Below are 20,226 nucleotides of genomic sequence, written 5' to 3' on the forward strand. Positions count from 1 at the left end.
GTGAAGACTGAATAACCATTTAACTGAAAATAATCCCAACCCTTTGAGGTTGTCAAGTGCCCAGATACACCTTTCAATTATTCACACAAAATGTTAAAATTTAATCAAAGCAAAGAGAATAAAAATACAAGAATGTTAATTCCTACAGATCCTGCATGTGCTACAATCAATTACTGGGATGTCCATTTGGGGCCCTGATGTTCTCATAAACCACAGAAGAAGGCATCTGACTAGAGAGTGCGCAGCCCTTTTGTTCTCTGCCCCCAAATCTCAGCTTAGTCTCCAAGATCCTGCTAACTAACACAGTACACAGCAGCTCGGTTCAGAATCCAGGAATACAGCTGCTCATAATCTGAAGCCAAACTCTGTGACCAGCTCAGTGTCTGATGAAGGCAAGTCAGCTCATCTCTGTGTGGTGTGTTTCTTCCCATAGAGAATATGCTATTCTCGGGCCAGGGATATAGCTCAGCAGCACAAACACCTGCCTGGCAAGCACAAGGTCCTGAGTTCAATTCCTGGTTCAAAAAAAAAAAAAAGTGGGTGGTCTGTGATTGTTTCCAAGATCACAGAACATTCATGATATATAAGAATATGCTATTCTCCCAGGTGAACTAGTTTGCAGGGAAGGACAATGAATCCTAAGAGTCTGGAAAACATTTTGTAAATATAAATGCCATAGAAAAATAGAAGCACAACAGTGGGTAATGGCAATTCAAAAAGCTTGATGTGCTTAGGATCTTAAACCAAAAGAATAAGGCAAGATGGCTCAGAAAAATGAAGACAACCTCTTGTCACAATGAAAGCCCACTTGAGCATCAGAGATACTCTGCCTCCAGTCACCAAGGATAAACACAGCATTGCTTAGCACAATTCATAAGAGGCTGCTACACAGACAGAAAGGGATACAAAAAGGTCTGTGATGCTCCAAAAAGCCAGAACAATGCCAAGTTTTCATCATCTTCACATATAGCGCATATATTCCTACCACTGTTCAGAGAATACAGAACATCATTCATATATCTTAAGCTTCTCTAAGTAGAAGCTGTTCAGAACATCAGATTTTGCTAATAGGAGGTAAAAATATTTTGCCCATGTAATTAAAAAACCCTTATTACTAAGGGAGGACAATTAAAATAATAGGCTACATTCAAATCAAGACTTGGTTTGTGAGTATTACAAAAAGCCTTAAGATTAACTCTTGTAAAAAGCCAGATCCTATTGCATTCCATTGGAAAAAGAAGACACAGACTTGGTTGCCCAGCCATTTAGATGCTTGCATGCACACACGGTGAACCAATGAGTCGCAGCTGATTACAGTAGCCTCTAGTGCTGCCTCACTTGCCTCTGCATCACCCAGAGAACCCAGTCCCCAGGCGTAGCTGCACTCATGCACTAAGTTAGAACCGACGCTAATCTCCACTACTTCAAAGTTTAAGCTGCAATGACCTGTCATAAACAAATTGAAACTTCAACAGTAAAAAATACTGCATTTAACTTAAATTCCAAAGGCAGTGATAAAGGCAAATTTAATTAAACAATGACAAGGCAGGAGAGAAAAACAGAGGCACCCTTTTTTCTGTTGATTAACTGCAGCAGCCTTTGCCTGCAAGTAGGACTTGGGAATTCTTTCTCTCCAATGCCTGGGTATACAGGTACAAAATTATACTGAGGGGCAGGTAAGGGTATAAACACCTCAAGTTTCCAGAGGCCTCTTCATAATTACCACTTGAAGAGTCTCAGAAATGCTGGTGAGAGTGAGACACAGAGAAGAAAGATGAACCTTTGTTTTGAGTTCTGGACAGTGCTTGGAACACAGTGGCTTTCAAGAACCATTTCTTGGATAAGATCTTACTAGTAGGGCTTTCTGGAAGAGATCAAAGAGAGGGGCTACCAGATTTTTTTAAACCAAAAAAATGAAAAACACTGAGAAGTCAAAAATGTGCATTTGTTCAAATTCTAGATTTAAAAAAATTATTATCATGTCAAACTTAACTACAAAATCCTTAAATGTTAAGAAAGACTCCCTAAGCTTCTAATAAGAAAGGAAGAAGAAAGAAAGAAAGAAAGAAAGAAAGAAAGAAAGAAAGAAAGAAAGAAAGAAAGAAAGAAAGAAAAGCAGGAAGGTTTTGTAAAAGTAACGCCCAACTTCCCTGCTGAGAGTGCCTAAAAATAGAACACAGCTAATGGATGATCCCGTAAGTGGGTAGGTTAGAGATGACTCTCCTCACACTTGAAAAGACAGTCTTATCTGGGTCTGGTTTTAATCAGAAATTTGTAACTGTGAACCTTGGGCTTCAGCTGCCAGGCTCGTGAGACTGACTTCCATCTAGTCCACAGATGCTTCAGATACAGAAAGAAAAGTGCTGAGCTCTGAGGTTGTGTAGTAGGATGGGAAATGCTTTTGAGATTTTTCAACAAAGTCAAATCTGGCCCAGACTCATTTTGGTTTGATGTATATAATATTCCTCAAAACTTCCAGAAAGAATGGACCAGATTTCAACTATGAATCTGGAAAGGGGAAATAGCTAATATATGGCCATGTCATATAGGGACGAGCTGAGTTCCGGGGGAAACTGTGCCATTGTCAACAGCCTACCCGCCATGCCTTTTACTACTCTAAGTTATAGACAAATGACAGCAATGCAGAATCACCTCCTCATAGATATCCAAGTGAATGCCAGTAGAGAGACAACCCTTTCTTCTCCCACAGAAAAATCTGTCTCAATTAAGGCATTCATTTAAATATTCATGATCTGTATATGTGTCTGTCCACTGGATGGTCTTCTGACAGACTGTAAGGTCTCACTGGTTTTCTGAGTTCAATATAATCTTTAAAAGGTATTCACTTTTATATTTGTATGAGTCATGATTATGCTTTTATTTGAAAACTGTGTTTAATACTTAAGAGTCTTTCCTCAAGGAGATCAACATTCAAATAAGCTAAAACATTTACTATTCTAATCTAAATCTTACTGATATTGATGAAAGCAAACAGTAACAGACAAGAATGATATGCAGAACAAACTGGAGTCTGTCGCTTGCTGATATTAAACTGTAGTGTGCCTTTCCTGTCCTGTGAAATTGACAACAGTCCTAAGTAGAGGCTCACTGCATTCCTTTTCCATGTCAGACTCTCCATTTAAAACCCAGTATGTGTCCTTGTGTTCCCTCTGATGCTGATCACCATAAATACTATTGGATTTGTGTTGAAATTATTTAGCATTTTTCTTTTCCATAAAGATCTTACATTTATCAAGAAGCTAAAATAGTTCTATCTGCAAATTTCCTCATTGCTCAAGAAAATGTCTTACAAACATTTTATTATCACTTAAAGGATTCCTTATTACTCATTCTTTTATTTCTTATCTTTCAGCTACAAGTACTCATCTCTACCTCTCTCTGATCCTCAAATTAGAGTGAAGTAACCTAAGGACATCAAATTATACCGAGCCATGGATTCCTGATGTTAGTTTGCAATGCAAGGTAGCTTGATTTTAATGTCAAGGGATGTTTTAAAATTCTTAAAGCAAAATTTTAATTATTAAAAAAATATGGCATTCTCCCTTCTAAAGCAGGGTTCACATGAGAGCCTAGTGAAATGGCCACTTTAACTATGAAATCCAAAAGAGTGATGACAAGAAATATGCAGATTCTCCCCAAACTATTTTAGGGGCTGGAAGCATATGTTATACTAATCAAATCAAATAACTTCAAAATCAAATTCCAAGTCACTTTTGCTCTAAAATAGTAAAAAAAAAAAAAAAAAAAAAAAAGTGGTAAGCTCAAAGAAGCACAGGAAAGCCACTGGTGCCTGGTCATCTGAGCCTAAAGACATGTTGAGCCAGGAGCCTGACTTAGCCACTAGCTGGGTGTTCCACAGGGTCACACCTGCCTCCCCCAAGCTGGCACAAAGCACGTGGAGAATTCCTCTGGGGACTTTCAACCATATCAAGGTTCCCAACAAACAGCCCTCCATAGGATTGATCCTCAGCTATGTTTCCCAAAATAACTTGTTCCCGTGGAGCCTGGATAGTTATGCACAAGATGCGGCTTCATGACAAGGCATAGTCAACTGTTGCTCTGTTCTAGGCAACAACACCACGTCTTTGCTTACTCTCTTCTTTGGGGTGAATTCAAGCTTAAGAAAAGTACACGGATGTTTCCCCCTGCAGCCCACTGGCAACTGGGGAAGCAGCTTGTACTACACAGACAGCAAAATATTCTTTAACTCAAGCTCACCATATTGTTACTATTTCCAGGGACCCAAATAAATGGCTGCCTACACAGAGAGATAGAAGTATTCATTTAGAAAAAAACAGCCCTCAGGAATATGCCATATTCTCTGCCTTGTGGTCCCAGACCACAGTCAGGTACATTCACAGCTTTACCTACATACGGGGGGAACCCCGGTGAACATATGAGGTGAACCCCAGTGAGCATATGGGGTGAAGACAGGGAAACTGACTCCATACCAAAGGCAACCCGGCTGTGCTTTCTCCCATCAAGAGGCTTCCTGCTGCTTGGAAAGTGTTCATGAAAGTACATAACAAAGTTTTTGTGTCCTGAGACATTTCAGGCAATGAATTATATATTATGGTATAAAATATATACATATGTTTTTAAACTATAGCATAAAACAATCTAGCATGCACTACAGCCAATCTTAACTCTTCTCTTGTGATTTTTAAAAAATTTTATCTATATATTCAACAATGAACAGGTACTCCTTAAGCAATCATTTAAAAATACATCTTAACAAAGCAACTCAGGTGTAGCTCAGTGGCAGAGCACTTGCCTAGCAAGCATGAAAACACAGGTTCAATCCCAGCACCACACAGAAAAAACTAACACCCAGGGGAAAGGATATAACATTTGTTAGCCTAGATCAATAGCCTACTTTCCTACTTCTCTGATTATCTGTAATTATGCTGGCTAGCCTTGCTGCACTAATACTCTATACTCCTATATGGGGAGGGGGTACTATTTAAGCTGGACATAATCCAGCAACCTTAGCTTTCTGAAGTTCATCACTCAATGAAATGCTACTTCGTTATACTTTTTTAAAGTCACATTAAAATTCCTATTTTGATATCACCTTTCAAAATCTTAATGGAACAGGCACACACTGTCTGAGTTCTAGGCCCACAGAAGAGAAATCCTCAGAGTACTTCGTATTCAGTTACCTAGATGCCAGTTACGGCAATAGAGCACACTGTCACACACCAGGCATCTCTGACATGGCTTTTCCTGCTTTCTGCCCAAGTCCTTAAAGGACATGAGTGACAATCTCACTTGTGTCTCACCAGGGAAATAAGGGAACATAAGTGCCTCATTAATCATGATTTTACCATAGTAAATATATCAATAACCACTTCACCCCCAGATTTTCAAGTGTCTTAACACAGACCTTTCCCTCCCACTACTAGAGATTGAATCCAAGGCCTCCCATAATTCTCACTAAGTTGCTAAGGCTGGTTTCAAACTTGTAATCTTCCTGCCACAGTTTCTTAAATAGCTGGGACTATAAAGCATGTACCACCATGCTTGGCTTCATATTTTGTGAAAAGATTCAAACTATTAGAAGAACAAAACTAGAAACCTTAGATAACTGATTGAGATATTTAAATAATGTATAACAAGTTTTGCAGATGCACAAAACAAGCATCTTTAATGCCTAGCACAAATTAATATAAAATTATTTGTGATATATGAGTACATATATTTATAAAACCATATACACAGCATATAAAATACTAAAAGTATAATGAAGACATAAATTTTAGAGGATGACCTGACTCCCCCGTTCCTCCAATCACTGAGCTCACCCCACTCCCATACCTATCTGCAAGGTTGTCTTCCAAAAGCTTCATGAATTAGGTGATTCAGAAATTACTAGACTCCTGGTATATACATTTATCAAAGTATTAGAAATTTGGGTTCATCAATGTTTACATTTTCTAAAGTTCAGAAATTGGCCAGTACCTTGAGAAATGCATCACTATCCCTTGTGTAAATTAATCAGGAGCCGGCATTATTTTGACCTTATTTTTCCATGAGGTAGCCTTGCATGCCTCTTTGTGAGGATGACCAATTGGTATTTAAAGTGGGCCATTTCTAAGAGTCAAAGGAGGTGATATTTATAATCCTCTGGGACAACAGCCACAGACTAGGACTGTTCTGAGCAAAGCTGGCTGTAGGGTCACCCCACCCCTGACATTACTCCTCTCTCCATCATTTCATTTCATAAAGGATAGGGTCATGAGAGGTAACTGTCTTGCCCAAGACCACAGGCTACTATGCTGCTTCTCATTCAATCTCTCACCTTTTAAGGTTAAAAGGAATCACGGAAGGAAAAAGGTAGCCCTAGAACTGCTGTGGGCAGGTAGACAACCACCTCTTTTCTGGGGCTACCCTGGAAACACACATATCTAAGAGGCTACAGGGCTGCTCTGTATGTCCATAAAAGCCCCAGAAACAGTTTTAGCAAGATGCCCCCCTAAAAACAACATTTCCTGAAGAACGCTTTCAGTGTTTCTTCCTCTGTCTGTATTCAGGGGAAGTGGAAATAAAGATGCAGAAGTATCAAATTCAGCATCTTCCAACACTATTCTCAACTCCTGCCTCAAATTCACACTTGCTGCTTAAAACAGGGACAGCAGTGACCAAGGCACTACAGAAGGACCAGACCACAGGCTTTACAGAGGATACAGTCAGTCTGCAGGGTCAGCTCATAGCAGAAGGGAACTACTCCCTGTGTTGGTGTACAACCTTACAGTACTGATGCTCAGGGCACTTGTCAGCTAACTCCCACATCTACAAGATGCTAAAAGACTTGGTTCTACCAAAGTACAGCTCCACCCTCTTCTCCTACTGAGCCTGAAATTTATCAAAATTAGACAAGAAGGTTATTACCTCAAAAAGGTCACCTTTAAAATGCAAGGTGTGATAAAAAATTACAGTGTGTGGTTAAATTTTTAAGAAATTATTATTCTAAAAGAAACATTGCCACTAACACCCTCAAAATACTCTCCCTGACTTCAAACACACTTATCCTACTGTAGTTTCCACTTTCTGGAGTAGTTCTGCAAATCCTCTTTCATGTCTTTAGTTACACTGTTGTTGCTACTTCAATACACTGAATCCATTCAAAATGTTTACTCTTCATGGTCATTTTGACTTTGAGGAAAAGCCAGAAGTCACACAGACATATCTGGTGACTAAGGTGGATAAGAATACAGTGTGGTGTCTTTACAAGCCTGCCCTTCCATTGGACAGCTCTTGGTAGCAGCATCCACTACATTTTTGATCGTAAAGACACTCTCAAAACAGGACTTCTGGGGGGCTGGGGATTTAGCTCAGCGGCACAGCACCTGCCTGGCAAAAGCAAGGTGTGAGTTCGATTCCTGGTACTGGAAAAAAAAAAAACATCAAAACAGGACTTCCAGATCTGCTCTCAGAAAGTGGCAAGAATGATGGGATAAGTGAGTTCAAAGTGAGGGGGGATATTTTGAAGGTGGTTAATAGCAATGTGTCTTTCACTACAATAAATTTTTAAAATTTAAATATTCACTGTATTTTTCAATCACATTTTGGTGATCCCTGAGAGGCAGGTTTTGATCATCTGTACCCTCTTAAGAATAAAATACAATGTCAAGGGCATCAACAATTATTCAGAAAATCTGGGGACTGGGGATGGTGTGTGGTAGATCAAAGAGCAGGGCCAGGGCCCAGAACGGGTAGTGCCTGGAAATTCTCAATAACATTTACTGCTCTGCTTTCTATAGTGATAGTAGGTAGGGATGCTATGTCAACCCCCCCCCAAATACACACATGTCCCTTTTAAAAAAAACCCACTGGTAAAACTCCATACATGAAATATCACTTTTATTGTCTGGTTGGAATATTTTTGGTGTTGGTGTTATACTGGGGGGGGGGGAGTATGCAATAGAATAATCAGCCACCTCTTACTTTATAAAACTGCAACTATAGGATAGAAAAATCAGCCTATAAAATGTAAAACACAGCATTTGCATTGTTTCAACTCACACCTCTCTCCCTACAGACCCTCACCTCCCCTCAAAAAATGTCTTTGTTTCCAAATTTTAATAAATTTTAATTTCTCAGGATGAATCTCTAACTGATACAATTCTGAGCATGTCTTTTACCATTGTCATGACTGGTATTCTCCATAGTCAAAGTTATTTTATATAGGGGGCTGGAGTGTGGAGCCCAGGCTGGCCTTGAACTCACGGCAATCCTCCTGCCTCAGCCTCCCAAGCACTGGGATTACAGGCATCTGCCAGCACAACTGGCCAAAGTAATTATATTTTTAAAAATCTTAAAACAGCTACATGAGGCCAGTAATTTTCTTATCTTAATTTTATAAAGAGTAAAGCAGAAGAAGGAAGATTTATCTTGGAGATGTATTCTACAGTTGGTATATTAAGATGAAACAAACTGTTTTCAGTAATCCTTACAAATTGTCAAGGAAGTCTTCCTCAAAAAAGCCAATCACTGGCCATTCCAAGTCGGAAGGATTTTATGTCACAGACTTGAGCACACCACCATAAATAATTCCTTCCAGATTCTCACTTCCTTTGAAAGTATAAGTTGTCTCAGGAGTTAGGAGATATCCCATTCCAGTGCCAAGGTCTGGCTTTCTATTCCAGCAACTAAACCCAACCCAAATGCCAGATTCAAGCTGACTGGCAAAGTTCCAATAAAATACCAAGGTGAGATTTCTCCAGAAAGAAAATCAGAGTCATCTTGACAATTCAAGCGGTTCTAAGTGTCTAATACATGCACGTTTTCATGCAGAGAAGCAAGGCTTCCACATTCAGTTAATGTCACTGCTTCCTCCAGAGTCCTCTATTCTTAGCTCACTTTGTACCATCCTGGTAAATCCTCTTCCAGTTCCCTCTGCCATAGTTTCAAACTCTGTCTATTTGAGGATAACTCCTGCACCTAATCTGTACCTTCTCCCTTCCTTTTGGGTTCCCTCATTAGAAAACAAGCCCTTGAACAAACTGACACTTTTTTTTTCATCTCCACAAACCCTAATACTCCCCTTGCTTCCTGAAATGAATACCAAAGACATTAGCGATAGGCAAGAAATAATTGGAGGTCAGTTTTATGGCCTGGCTACTTTGTAGTTCTGGCCAAGAATCTGGAATATAATGGATCAATAGTGATAATGTGGTTTCACTAGGTTGAACCATTATAAATTGCAATCTGGGGAAGTCAAAATAACACTGAGAATTTCATATGGTTCTACCCAACACGTATGAAATATCTCAAAATCCTAATAAAGAGCAATGAGATTCCCTACCATCTAAATACTATTTTCACATCTTGCTATAATGAAGTAACTTAAAGGCAACTTATGATTTTCAAAAGACAGGATTTCTTGATTTACTTTGCAATGTCAATTACAACTTATCCCTGTAAAACTCAGTTGTGTAGCTTCATATTAAATACAGCTCTCCATTTGCCCAAAACAACCCATATTCACTTATTTGTCCATTTTGTCACTAAAAACATAAGTGTATTTTCCAAGCTACCATTGTTTTTAGCAAAAAGGTTGTAATGGACACTAAGAAGAATCTATTTTCAATGTACAGTAATTTGTACAAACAATGACCAACACATTTACCCTCTTAGAAAATGAACAAAAGACAGTGATGCTAACTTTGGGGTCTCAGATGTGGCAGGTACCAGTACTGCACACGCCAACTCTTCCCCAGCCTTCAGAATAATTCATATCCATTCTCCATTTTTCCAATTCCATGACTGTGAAGCATACCATAGCCTCAAAATGTTTTCCATGTTTTATACACAAAAACACATTAAATTTATACTTATATGAATCATAAATGAATTTGAAATTTTCTTTAAGTGGATGAAGATTTCCAATCCGGAAAAAGCTGCCCTTTCAATTCAAATTTAGGTTACCAGAACTTTTTGAATAAATACGGTGACACATTTTATAATTTAAAATAAATCTGCATGTTATTTTCTTCAATTCCAAAAGCTTTAAATTTCAGTTTTTTAAAAAAATGGGCAGCTTATCTCTGGAAGCTCAGTCTTAAAACAAGAATTAAATCAGAAAGCCCCATTATTTTAGAGACTTAAGAAAATAACAAAACATTTTAAAAACCATTCTATACCACATACAAGTTGGAGTCAAGACATTTATAGGTCAAGGCATTATAAACACTGTTATAATTATTAAATTAAATTTTTAAACTACAAAACTAATCATACTAAATTTTTCCAAGAGATGATTCATAATTTCTTCATTCAATCAATGTGAGTGCACATTCTGCAGCCAGGTGAGGGGCACCAGGTCTGTCTGCAGAGAAGAGCGAAGTTCACAGCCCTGACAGGGAGACAGAGTGCCACGTGACACACGACCTAGAAGGCAGGCATCCCAGAGCAGGGGCTATAGAGGGGGGAACACCCCAGGGACCCAGGGGCTGTGTATGAGGCAGAGGGGCAGGTGAAACACAGAGACAAGCAATCACTGGGGTAGGATCCAAAAGCACCTCCAGGGGAATGAACAGTGGACAGCACAGGTCTCGCCTCGTAAGCAGTACAGGAGCTCAGAACTCACTCTCCAGAAGGCAATGAAGAACCAAAGACACACTAGACAGGAAAACACCACAGTCAGATTTGTGTCTTTTGGTTTTTGTTTTTGTGACAGTGGGGATTAAACCTAGAACTTTCACACTAAGCTATATCCCCAGCCTTTTATTATTTTAAATTTTGAGACAGGGTCTCACTAAATCGCTTAAGATGCCCAGGCTAGGCTCAAACGTGCAATCCTCCAGCCTCAGCCTCAGTGCTGGGATTACAGGCATGCATCATAACACCCATTTAGTCTTTTGTCTTTTCAAGATCATTTTTTGCCAGCCTCATGGAGAAAAGGCTGCAAATAAGCATGATCCCTGGAAAGGTGACAAAAGAGGTGGCCAGCACCTGACTTAGGTAGCCCCCAAGATGCATGACATCTTTACAACACGCAACAGGAGAAAAAGGGAGAGCCAGAGGACTTGGGAAGGCCCATTCAACAGGAGAAAAAGGCAGAGCCAGCGGACTTGGGAAGGCCCATTCCATGGGGAGCAACAGGACAGGGTGCAGGGTGAGGGAGGTATCCAGGGTAACACAGATTTCTGGCTTGGCCCCTGAGAAGATGTTTTCATTCTTGACAGGAAGCCAGCAGGAGGGGCACTGTAGAATCCTCTCAGCCACTTGTCTATCAGCCTTGATGAACGGGGCACCACCTCTTCTGCCTCTGAGATGAGGCTGGGCTAACCAGCTTCCTACAGATGAAGTCAATTCAATTCTCTCCCGTGCACTCTTGAAGAACCATATTCAATGACTGGTGAATGAATGAACAACCAAGCCGTGACCATTTCTATTTTACTCTTTGATAGGACTGGAGGTAGCAACACCTCCTAGTTTACAATCTAGAAAACTGTGTGTGGGGTATGTGTTTGTTTATGTGGGAGCCTGTGCTCACATAAGTGTCTGTAAGGAAAACTTTCCTCATACTTCTCCAGAAACACCAAATACTTGCACATGTAAGATTTTCCTTCCTTTGAAATTTGTCTCTCACAGCACTTAGCAAGCTTTCCCCTACTCTTTGCTTTCTGTTCTTTCTGGAAGAATCAGCCCTGTTCCCAGGGAAACGGCGGCAGAGTTCTGACTGTCCTCCGGCAGTACCAACTCCTCTGCGCATCCCCGCATCCTCGCCCACTCCAGCCTGTGCCTTTCTGTAGGTGTCTCCCAGCTGCAGCAGGGACTGCGGTGCTTTCTGACAGCTTTCAGAGGCTGTGTTAATTAAGGTTCCCAACTAGAGTTATATTCGTCCTCCCACACGCATGGAATGTTATTTGGGGCTCACATTTCTTTCTTGGTGAATCTGACTGAAAAGACAAAGCAGACCCCAGCACATAATGCAGTGCCAAGACAAGTTGCAAAGACAAGAGTGATTTTTTCATCTCTGACTCCTGCGCCTGGGATTCTCACAGCAAACTAAGTGTACATGTAGAAGAAGAGTCCCTAGGGAGGTGTAGAGGTTTCCTAAGGCTCGTAAAGGCTCTGCCTTTATCTCTTCCTTTACCCTCCATCTCATTAAGGAAGTTCTCTGCCCATGAAAGGCCACCTGAAATGCCAGTCCTCCCTCTACAGACACAGCACTGGCTACCTCAGCAGGTCACTCATTTCCCTCTAGCCAATGATGGCTCATGCTGTAAATATTCAGCTTCCCAGCTATATACACTCTCCCTGGGGAGATACATGGATGCTCCTCATTACTTTGTTAGCTACATGTCTCTCTTGTTTTGAGGGGCTGGGAATATAGCTCAGTGGCACAAGCACCTGTCTGGCAAGCACAAGGTCCTAACTTCGATTCCCAGTACAAAAAAAAAAAAAAAAAAAAAAGAGTAACAATTTTTTGGTTTTTTGGTACCTGGAATCAAACTCACAAGCTTGTACTTGTGCTGTGGAGCTATATTCCTGGCTGTTAGCTACATATCAACACCTTTGTCTTGCATTTTAGGCCAAGGAGCTCTAATGAGGAGGTTCATATCTGCTTGACTGGATTTGTGGCCTACAAAGGAACCACATGTGGTTTGTTTGTTTTGTTTTTTGAGATAGGGTCTCACTAGGTAGTGCAGGCTGGCCTTGAATTCACTATGTAGCCCAGGTTGGCCTGAACTCACAGCAATCCTCCTGCCTCAGCCTCCCAAGTGCTGGGATTACAGGCATGCACTACCACACCCAGCTTTCATGTGGTTATTTGATACTTTCTATAAACCTGTGAGATCACTCTCTTATGGATGCCTTCCTCACTGTCCTGTCTACTAGCCCCTGTGCCCTAGTCCTCACCACTTTGCCCATGTGGTCTCACAGTGGGCTTCCCCCTAAATCTCCCAGCCCCAGGCCTTTCCTGCTCAGGTGGGTCCTGAAACAGTGAGCCACTGCAGGATGGGCTCTTCCTAGTTCAAAGGCCTCTGAAACCAGCACTGCTAGAAAATGAGGTCCCCACTCCCCATGGCACCCCAGGCCTGCAGTACCCTGGCCCTGCCCTCTCTCCAACATTCTCTGTTCATCTGACTCTGCATCTTCAGCTTTATCACAGCCTCTCTGCTCTTCACCGTTCCTCAAACACATCCTGATCCCACAACAACCCTGAAACATGGAGCCAGGCTTCCAGGGACCCAAGCGCTGGTGTGACTGCCTTGATTATCTCTGGGCATCTGCAGCTCTGAGCTTGCTTCCCCACTGCTTTATCATGGGGTGAAAATACTCGAGCAAGGCTGCCTTGTTAGTGCAAAAGGAGTGGGTAAAGTGTATTATATTCCACTGATCTCTCTTCCCTGCCTCTCCCCCACAAAAGCACACAACAGGTTTTTCACACCATTTCTCTAGCCAAGAAGGCTGTCTCTCTCCCGTTTCCACTCAGCCAGTAGCTAGTTATTTCCAACGAAGTTATATCCAACGAAGGCTCAACCCGAGTTCTACTTCCTTAGAAGCTCTTTCGTTGTTATTCTCCACCTACGACAGTTCTCCTTATTTGACCTCCAATGACATTTACTCTTTATACAAGCACTCATCACTTAAGATTCAGTAATTTCTTATGTTCGAAGTATTTGAGTTTATAAATTCTATCTTTAAAAGTACAGTGGGAGCCACGCAGGGTGGCCTATGCCTGTAATCTCAGCACTCCGGGAGGCTGAAGAAAAGGATCTCAAGTCCAGCCTAGGACACTTAGTAAGACCCTGTCTCAATATACAAAGAATAAAAATAAGACAGGGCTAAAGATGTAGCTCAGTACAAATGACCTGGGTTCAGAGTTCAATCCCCATCCCTTCCCCCACACACACAGGGGAAGGGAGAATGGAAAGTGTCTGGAGGACACAGAGTTTCAGCTTGGGCTAATGGAAAATTCTAGAAGTGGATAGTGGTGATGGTTACACAAGAACGTGAACTTCATATCATTCACAAAGTTCAAGTGCAGTTGTTGACTGATACATTGCTTGGGAAAAATGTTGCAAAAGGATGATTATAATAATATTCAAACATTTACAGATAATGTTATAGCATATAAAGCCTCTTCAATGCAAATTAGTTTAACCATTTGGTCTGAACAAAGCCCAGTGAGATAAGAAAGATGAGATTTTATCTTTACTTCCCAGATGAACAAATCAAGACTTGAAAGCTTTAGGGACTCAGCTGGCGTCAAACAGAGTATCAGTAGGCAGAGCTAACAGTCATCTGAGTCTGGTGAATCTGAGAAATTCCATAAGCTTGTTAATGTGTCCAAACAATTAGTGCCTTTTCTCCTGGGAAGAATATGTGTCACTACGCAGAGGACAGGAGTCTGGGCTTCACACCCTCAGCCAGCAGCTGACCCCACTGAACCCCAGGGGGCACGCAGTCTGCAGGCTCCCAGCTCTTCATCTAATCCCCACCTGTGGGCAGCTGCGCCTGCACACACATCCTTCCTCACTGCCTGACCCCACATGGCAACATGTTAGCTGGAAGACCGAACCACCAAGAGATGCTACAAGGAGAACTGGGATATCCCAAGTGGGAAGTGCGCAGGATCTGAACTTCTATAGGGACTACGAAAAATGTTCAGAACTCTTAGAAAAGTTTATTCATGGTGAAGCCATCTAAACATTAATATGTAAGGACCTTTTAAGTATGGAAACAGTATCTGATTTCCTTAAAAGCACACTCTAGCTTCCTGCAAGGTTAAGGAAGCACACAACTGGCCGGGATGATGCACACGTCAGCATAGTGGTAGTGGCAGTTCCCTCCCATGAGGTTTCCATGGAGGTAAAGGCAGAGGAAGCTTGTTTCTAGGCTCCAGTGTGCTACAAGTCTCAGCAGCCCCTATAGACAACCAGTTACCTGAAAACTCAAGTCCCTAAAGTGTCCTGAACGGTAAAAGGTTCTAACTGCAACCAGAAGCCTCCTCACCTTGGTCTTTTTTAGCCTGTCATTACTATTTGAAATATTGTGTCTGTAATATTGAAGGAGCGCTTCTCTGACCCATGAGTTGTAGGAAGTAAAATACAATCTTCTTTACAAGGAATATAGTATGACCTCTAGGGACTAGACACTCCCTCAAAGATAAGGTGGGAACTCTGACATGCCTGTATATACTCGTATTAAGTCCAGCAACTTCTTCATGACCTCCTGTGAAAAGCGCTGCACTGTCACCAAGGTCTTCAGAGCAAGGCATCCCAGGAAGGATTACCCCGTCCATGAGACTCTAAAATGTGGATATAATTAGGCACTGCATCCATTAGAACTCTACAGACGTCATCATGTGCCACCAGCATCTGTTGACAGATCGCATGCCCAGCATATCACTGAAATGGCAAGTGTAGAGAAGGCAGCCCACAATAGAAACAATGGCATCTTGTCCTCACCCCGTTCCAACAGTTTGTCTCATAGGACATAAATAGAGAGAGGCCTCCACTCTGGCTGTGCTGAGCTCACAGGTCCACATAATTTCAGTGACTTGAGCAAGTCCTATACCAAAAGTGGAAAGAGAGTCTCCTCTGGGTCTGTCCTAATGAAATCTGAGTTTTTTTTCACCTATCAACATTCTATCTTAAGGAAAAAAGTGAATTCTCACTTTAAACTTTTCAGCATTATTTTGAACTGGGATTGCAAGTATGTATGCTTTTTAAATAATGTAATTCAAGTGCTCTACAATTATAATAATATGGTCACAGAGAAATCTCAAACCTAAAATAAACTACAACAATGCCATTATTCAGTATACATAAATATTGAAAATATGTTAAAAATTAGATATGGCAGAAGACACGTCAATGTGGCCTTTGGAAATTTACATTGGTTCTCTCCTGCTTTTGTGTTGTATTTTTAAAAACTCAACCAAAACCTCCAGAAAAACTTACTGACTTAGCAAGACTGTCACAAAATTAATAAAAAAACGGGCTAGGGATGTATCTCAATGTGAAGGCCCTAGGTTCAATACTCAGTACTGTAAAATAAAACAAAAACAACCCCCCCAAAATTTACACAATAAAATAAGAGTAGTCAAGTTATCCCATTCCTTAAATATTTTACTGTTTCTAATAGGAGAAGAGCATCTTTGAAAAAAGACATGGGAGTTGATATTCTTGTTTGTTTTTGGAGACAGGGTCTCAATATGTAGTTCAGGCTGGCCTTGAACTCATTATGTAGCCCAGACTGGCCTCAAACTCTTGGCAATCCTGGCTCAGCCTCCTTGAGGGCTGGGATTACAGATATGTGAGACCGTGCCTGCCAAGGGAGCTGTTTTTACATTTTTCCCCATGAAAAATATAGTAACTAAAATTGTTGTGGAAGTTAAAAAATAAAACAGCTCTCAGTGCTAAAAATTAGAGTCACTTTTTAGTTTCTTAACTAATGATGCATCAATGAAAGCACTGTAATAACACATTACTAGTCCTCAAGCCATGTATTTCCTTCACAGTAAGACCATCAAAACATTGTAGTTTGATTTTGCTTTCTTTGTAGACACAACTTTTACATCTCAATTCCATTCTCGGACAAAGATAGTGATGGTATAAACCTTAAGAAAAAAAGGCAGAGTCTGAAATGTACCTAAACTAGAGTATTAAAAATGATAATGGTGGCCGGGATATAGCTCAGTGGCACAGCACCTGCTTGGTAAGCACAAGGTCCTGAGTTTGATTCCCAGTACCAATAATAATAATAACAATAGTAATAAAAATAATGGTAAGTAATCCTCGTAAGAAAGAGGGTAGACAAGAAAAGAGAAATCCTGATATAAAAATAGTGCTCAGTTATTTGATAGTTGTCCAAATACAAGATCTCTCTCCTTCCAGCTGAGTTGGGAGAGAAGTATGGGACGTGCGTGTTTGCCATCACACTCGTATTCCCCATATACAGTCACATGATCACCCAGACTGGCAGCTACAGAGATTCCCATGATCAACACAGATTATCCATTTAAAAGCAGGCCCTTAGAAGGGAAATCCACTGTGTCCCACGCCCAGAAAACGAGGATGGGGACAAAGGGGAGCCCAAAGCTTTAGCCACGACACTATCACCCTAAGGTTGGGTTTGCAGGTCTCTCTTGTCATGCCTGACCAGCCAGCCTCTGTGCCAAGACAAGAAGGAGGTGGGACACAGCCTCGCAGGGAGCACCCCCTATTTGTCCTAAGAGGCAAAGCTGAAACCCAAATTGTGGAATGTTCCATTGGGCCCCAGACAGCGCCAACCAGGATGAGGAGGGAGCACTTGGGAGCTGGCTGACTCCTCCATCCCTGTGTGCTTACCTCAATGAACTATAAATAGAGTGTGAAATAATTATGACTTTATCAGTGAATAGTTTTCTACAGCATCCCTCCCTAAGGAGCCCAAAACACTAAATAAACGACTTGCAATGTCTGAAAGTAGCTCTGTGGGCTCAAATGAAGGCAACGCTCACTTGGTCTCTGTAATGTGGGAAAAGATGGACTAAGGAGGAAACGGACAGGGCAGCGCCAGTGGAGAGTAACCCTGCGGCCAAGGTCACACAGTGGGGGGCAGGAGCAGCCCTGAAACTCAATTCCAGCCTCGTGCAGGCAGGTGTGAGGAACAGCACACTCACACAGCACTCTTCTTCCTTTAGCATTTTTTGTTTTCCAACTCTGATGTCTCACACACACACACAAACACACACACACACACTCGCACACACCTGTGCCCCGTGTCCTGCCTATTCCTGGGCAAGCTCTCCTTTCTGATGGGGACTCAGGGACCAGACATCATCCCCCAGGGCGCCCTCGCTAGTCCACTCTGCCGGTGATGCCCACGTGCGGGAGCCCCGCGGGCACCGGGACGAAGACGCGCGGCAGGGGCCCCTGACCTTCCTCTGCTGTTTCTCCCAGGCCGGGTCGAGGAGCAGGTCGCGGTCCCACTCCTCCTCCTGGATCATGTACTCATCCTCGTCGTAGACGTAGTTGTACTGCACGCCGGGCTCTATCTGGTTCATGGTGCTTGGCGGGGGTGGTCGGGACTGTGGCGGGGCGCAGACAAACTGACAAACGGACAGGCAGAAGTGCGGCGGGGCCGGCGGGCTGGCAGCAGACGGCAGACAGAAGGACAGGCAGACAGACGACCCTCGCGCGGCTCCTCGCAGGCGGCACTCAGGGGACCCTAGGTCTCAGCGTAGCGCGAGCCGCCGCGCGCCGCTTAATAGCCCCGCCGAGGATCACGTGCCGCGCCGACCCCGCCCCTCCCAGGCCCCGGCCCCGCCCCCGCCCCAGGCCCCGCCCCGCCCGAGCACGTGCGGCCTCTGCCCTGGCAGCCGCTGCTGCCTTCTGCCTCCGGCGATGAGCCGCACTAGGTGGCTCTGAGTGGGCGGGGTCTTAACCTCCCGTAGCACCTCCGAGTTTCCCAAATGTTACTTGCATATTCGTGTTTTCCTCATATTGCCACGTGTTCGCTGGGTCTCTACGACACACAAACACAGCCCCTGAGGAGTAAAGTTTAAAAGCCATAAGATCCCCACTTTTCTTCTCTCCTCCCTGCCCTTACTTGGGGAAATCAAGGCAAAGGACTTGGACCAACAGCACTGAATGTTAGGAATCTGGCCAAAAGCAGGAAGTGTCAGCCCTCACCTGCCAGCCATAAATTTAGGAGAACTGACAATGGAGGCTGAGCGCCCAGCTCCGCCTGCAGCTCCCTGCGGCCCCTGCTTACTGCTTTTCATCCCGGTGGTGCTGCTTAGCTGTTCCTTGCCAGGGACGCCGCTGAAGGAAACGCAACCCAGGACCTGTGGGACAGTTGTCCAGCAATTTACATCTGCTACGTATTAAGCACCTACTGTAAATCAGACGCCACCTTGGGCACCCGCTGCGGAGGCGAGCGGACACCTGCTTCCAGTTAAATTCATATCTGAATGGGGGCGGGGGGAGGGTACAGGATCTTTCAAGGATCAGGGTTTCTAATCTGTTGACGCTTCAAGATGAAAGTATTCCTGTGATAATCATGTTCCTTAGAAGTTTTATTGCTTTGGGCTTTCTGCAGAAAGACTTTGACAATTAGCGAATCTGCTGCATTAAATTTTTAAAAAAGCATTCTTCATAGGATGTAAACTCTGGGTAGGCAGGGATTTGTTTTGCTCACAGTTGCAATCCTCAGCAACTTCACGTGTCTACTGCATAGTAAGCGCTTGAATACCTGTTGAAGAAAGAAGTATCCCTCGAAAGAGCAACTGAGCTAATTTGCTTGGATTTAAATTTAAATCTTATATTTTGGATTAAAATATTCTCTAAGCTTGTCAATAAATTTTAACTATTATAAATTGTAACAATAGTTACCAAAAAAAATAAAATAAAATACTACCGTGTTAGTCTTCAAAAATTAACCTGTGGGGACTTCAGATTCCAGAGGAGACAAAATAAATAGTGCCAAATTTATCACCCTGTCCAAAATAAGTAAAACCTTCATGAAAATACATGAAAGAAAGGTTTTCAAGATTTCATCATTAGGCAAGGAAAGGTAATTTTCAGAATGACAGGAAAGAAAGAACAGAGGCATTAGGATTGTCCATGGTTTCTGCCTGGAAGAAATTTCCAAGATGCATTACAATAAATGGTCTCCCTAAATTGGGGTGGGGAGGGGGCAAGTGAAGCAGATGGAGGTAGCAAGACTATTTATGGGGGAAGAGCAAGTTTCAAGGGTAGAGAATCCTGGAGATCTGCGGAGGGCCACTGTGGAATTTGTTCAGTAATGCACAGGAGAAAAAATACTGTACCTGAGCCCAAGGAAAGAAGCACCCAAAGGACTAAAGAATGACTATCTGAGCTCATAAAGAGCCAAGAATAATAGTTCCTGTTTTCATCAGCCAGAGTAGAAAACCTCATAATTCATAGAAGATTTGACAGAATACTCAGAAGTGGGTGGAAATTAGCTCTTGACTAAATGTTGTTTTGTCCTACCTGAAAAAATTCAAAAGCAAAACATGAAAGAATGAAACTGTTTCCAAGTAACTTAACCATGTCCCAGAACAAAGCTCAGAAATACCTACAGGAGTATAAAAGCATTCAACACTCAACAAAGTAAAATCTGCAATTTCTATAGAGCAGAAGCCCTAGAGATCTGCAGTTTGCACATAATTATTCTGCAGAGCTATTTGTAAAGAAAATACCAAAGGCTAAGGAAAGAACCACTTGAAAGGATTAGAGG

At 42.3% G+C, this 20,226-nt stretch overlaps 1 protein-coding gene across 1 annotated transcript in view; it reads right to left on the minus strand.

The window, feature by feature from the left end:
* Positions 1 to 18,028, minus strand: part of Actn2 (actinin, alpha 2) — a 71,128-nt gene extending 53,100 nt beyond the window's left edge. Inside the window, exon 1 of the mRNA XM_005404929.2 lies at positions 17,903 to 18,028. Within this exon, the coding sequence (XP_005404986.1) occupies positions 17,903 to 18,028 (126 nt within the window). The remainder of the gene's footprint in view (positions 1 to 17,902) is intronic.
* Positions 18,029 to 20,226: the final 2,198 nt, after the last annotated feature.

Source organism: Chinchilla lanigera, unplaced genomic scaffold (genome assembly GCF_000276665.1).
Source record: "Chinchilla lanigera isolate Chin_1 unplaced genomic scaffold, ChiLan1.0 scaffold00091, whole genome shotgun sequence".
In the NCBI taxonomy this organism is placed as follows: Eukaryota; Metazoa; Chordata; class Mammalia; order Rodentia; family Chinchillidae; genus Chinchilla; species Chinchilla lanigera.